The sequence below is a fragment of the Musa acuminata genome, chromosome BXJ2-4 (genome assembly GCF_036884655.1).
Source record: "Musa acuminata AAA Group cultivar baxijiao chromosome BXJ2-4, Cavendish_Baxijiao_AAA, whole genome shotgun sequence".
Classification (NCBI taxonomy): Eukaryota; Viridiplantae; Streptophyta; class Magnoliopsida; order Zingiberales; family Musaceae; genus Musa; species Musa acuminata.
Window position 1 is genome coordinate 11,838,325 of NC_088341.1, and position 3,370 is coordinate 11,841,694.

The 3,370-nt window shown below is 50.1% G+C and overlaps 1 protein-coding gene across 1 annotated transcript; it reads left to right on the plus strand.

Moving 5' to 3' along the window:
- Nucleotides 1-609: 609 nt before the first annotated feature.
- LOC103981742 (receptor like protein 29-like) lies at nucleotides 610-2,311 on the plus strand. The gene has a single exon (XM_009398477.3). The coding sequence runs from the start codon at nucleotides 638-640 to the stop codon at nucleotides 2,129-2,131; it is 1,494 nt and encodes a 497-aa protein (XP_009396752.3). The 5' UTR covers nucleotides 610-637; the 3' UTR covers nucleotides 2,132-2,311.
- Nucleotides 2,312-3,370: the final 1,059 nt, after the last annotated feature.

The window sequence follows — 3,370 nt, forward strand, 5'->3', positions numbered from 1 at the left end:
TCCGGGATATTTGCTACAGATGATCCATGTCGCCTTCCCTGGAATCCTAAAAAGGCTCAACGAGTCCCTCAGCCCGAGACTGATCTTTCCTCTGCGGCCCACTGTTTGAAGACGCCAGAGAAGCACCTGTTGCAGACTGCACACGTTCATTGATGGCGCACCTTCAACAATCTCAGGCCCTCTCGGGCCCAGCTGTGTTCAGTCACATCTACTGTTGTCAGAGTCTACGGCTAATCTGATCTCCTCCGAATGACTAACTTCGACTGCAAGACTGCATGTGTCTGCTGCGAGCACTGCTAATTAGCTTCACGTAGAAGATCTTGGTCGGGTTCCCAGATGCTTAAGCTGGTGACGAAGACCCGAGCTTGCATTTAAGTTCCAACGACAGTTGCGGTCAAAGGATGAGCCGGTGCACATGCTTGGACGGAGGCGGCCCTGTAATCCTGCGTGCACGTGTGGCAGCGGTGGAGGAGGAGCACGAGCTGCCGCTGATGAATCTCCATTCCAATCCTTGTTGACCCTACATGTTTGCACGTCTCCAACGTAGAACACCGGTGCCCCACCAACCCATCATATCAGTCGCATCAAACCCCACTGCGGTTCATCTTCTTCCTCGCACCATCTTTCGAGTGCTGTCATGAGAATCCAGCCCAACAGTGTAAGACTAAGACCTTTCCGCCATCTCCGCTTGAGCTTCCCCTCCCTGATTACGATGTCTCACGCCAAATTTTTGCCCTCTCACCTCCTGCTTCTGACCCTGCTCCCCCTTCTCTTCTCGTCTTTGGCATGCGTCTCTGCGTTCAGCAACACGAAAGGGAACGAACCGAGGGCCAATGACCCGGTACTGGCGTCCATCACCATGGACCCCGTTGAGAGGGACACCCTATTCCGTGTGATGAAGAACATGTCCTCTGACAGGGACTGGAGGTCCTCCAACCCTGATCCCTGCAAGCCGGACTCCTCATGGCCTGGGATTGAATGCAAGCCAGGCTTGGACAACCTGCTCCATGTCACAAGGCTGGACTTCGGCGTTGCGCCCAACCCGACCTGCAAGGAGAGCGCCACCTTCCCGTCCGAGATCTTTGAACTCCCTTACCTCGCGTCCATCTTCTTCTTGGACTGCTTCAAGGGTGTGGAGACCAGCCTCTCCCTTCCGCCGCCCACTCGTAAAGCACCACCACCAGCATATGCGTCACTCCAGCAGCTCAGTCTGATATCAAACCCATCCTTCGTAGGTGCTGTTCCATCACACATCTTCTCCCTCACCTCCCTTCGGGTCCTCACTCTATCGCAAAACCGACTGCATGGTACAATCCCTGACAGCATCTCTGAGCTAAACTCCCTCGTCCATCTCGACCTCAGCTACAACTTCCTCACAGGCAGCATCCCGAGCCAGATAGGTAGGCTTAAGGACCTGGTAGGCCTTGACCTAAGCTATAATTCCCTCACTGGATCCATCCCACCATCCATTGGCCAGCTGCGCCTGCTTCAAAAGCTTGACCTGAGCTCAAATTCAATCGCTGGAATCGTACCTGATAGCCTCCAGAACCTCCGCTTCCTTGATTTCTTGGCCGTCAGCAACAACAACCTCAGTGGGGAGTTCCCAAAAGGCATAGCCAAGCTCCAGAACCTCCAGTACTTCATAATGGACGACAACCCAATGTTCGTAAAGTTGCCGTGGCAGCTGGGGAGGTTGGCCAAGCTTCAAGAGCTTCGCCTATCTAATTCGGGTTACTCCGGCGTGATACCAGGGAGCTTTGCTTGGCTACGAAATCTCACCACTCTGTCCCTCGAGAACAACAGGCTCACAGGTGGGATTCCAGCGGGGTTGAGTGACCTTGAGAAGCTGTATCACCTTAATTTGAGCAGTAATTTATTGAGTGGTGTCGTTCCCTTTGACGCTGGCTTCTTTAAGAGGCTTGGAAGTAACATGGACTTGAGGGAGAACTCAGGACTCTGCATCAATGGGTCTCAGAGCCTCGACGGCATTAACATTGGGGTTGATGTATGCAGAGATAACGGGAGTGACTCTTCGCTTCCTAAGTCAGTGGACAAATCAGGTGGAGCTCCATTTCAGGTTTGCAACTTCTACTTTCAGCTAATGGGGACTGTAATTATCTGGAGTTGGTAACATTTGCTTCTGTTCTTTCTTCTTTAACTTCCTCCTTATTCCATCATCTCAAGTGATAGTTTTACCTCCTCCCTCTTCTATCAATCTCTCTTTTGACTCTTCTTTTGGAGTTTGTATGTTGTAGTCGTAAAATGAAAAGTTGGATGGATTGACACTGCCTGAAATTTTGGATGTTCTTCTAGTTCTTTAGCAGAGGCAAATCTTCGTCAAATCTGGGTGTGCATATTAGAGCAGACTGAAATAATCTTCACAAAATTGGGCTCTCTGTTTCCTGTACTGCGTTTCGACTTACTTAGGACAGGTTTTATGGCAGTAGGTGTGAATGATCTGAGCGCAACTTCCTTCTTTGGCAGATGTTAACGATTGATATTTCACCAACAAGATCTATGCTTCTGCTCGACGCAAATTATTGTGGCTGTTTTAATGATAATTCACCAATAAGTTGATTTGTTTGTTGTCGTTTAGTACTCGAGCTTCTTAATCCGGCTAAAAGCCAAAAAGAATCCAGAGAGAGAGAGAGAGAGAGAGAGAGAGAGAGGAGACACTTTCTCCGAACAGGTGAAACTCGAAAGACAAATGAGAAAGCAAAATACATTGTTCTTTGGAAGTTGTGGCAGAGCCAGCTAGGAAGTCACTTAGAGTTGGTCCGTGCGAAGTGACAGGTTTTACTGAGGTAGAGTTCATGTCACATCTCTCCTTGCAACTGTTGATCTCCATGGCCATAGATGTTCGGCTGTTCTTTTAACAAAGATTGATTCATCAACTACAGTAGGCCGAGAAAAAAAATTGGACCTTTTGCGGACATTAGGCGATGTGGATTGGGCTGTTGTCTTGTCTTTCCCAAATGATCGAAATGATACGGGCAAGTCGACGATACATGCATGCTCTTTGCTGCATCCTAATGCACAGGAGAGGTATCGCATGCATCTGTGATCGAAAAGAAATGGCGAGCGAGTGCTTCCGAGGTCTGACAAGCGAGAGATGGTAACGCAGCAGAAAGGGACAATGTTTTCGGAATGGCTCACATGGGCGTGCGGCAGTGCACCGAGTCCTGGAATCGAGGGCGTGCCCGGGGCCACCGTGTGTGTCTTCGCGCATCGAATCCGGTGCTCGCTCCACGCTTGCGCTGTGCGTCACAGTGGCGAGATTGTTTGCCCTCGGCTCCATCGAAAACCAATTATGGAAAGAAAAGGACTGCAATCTGCAGAGGTTGAAGTGCTGTTGCATGCGAGAAGGATG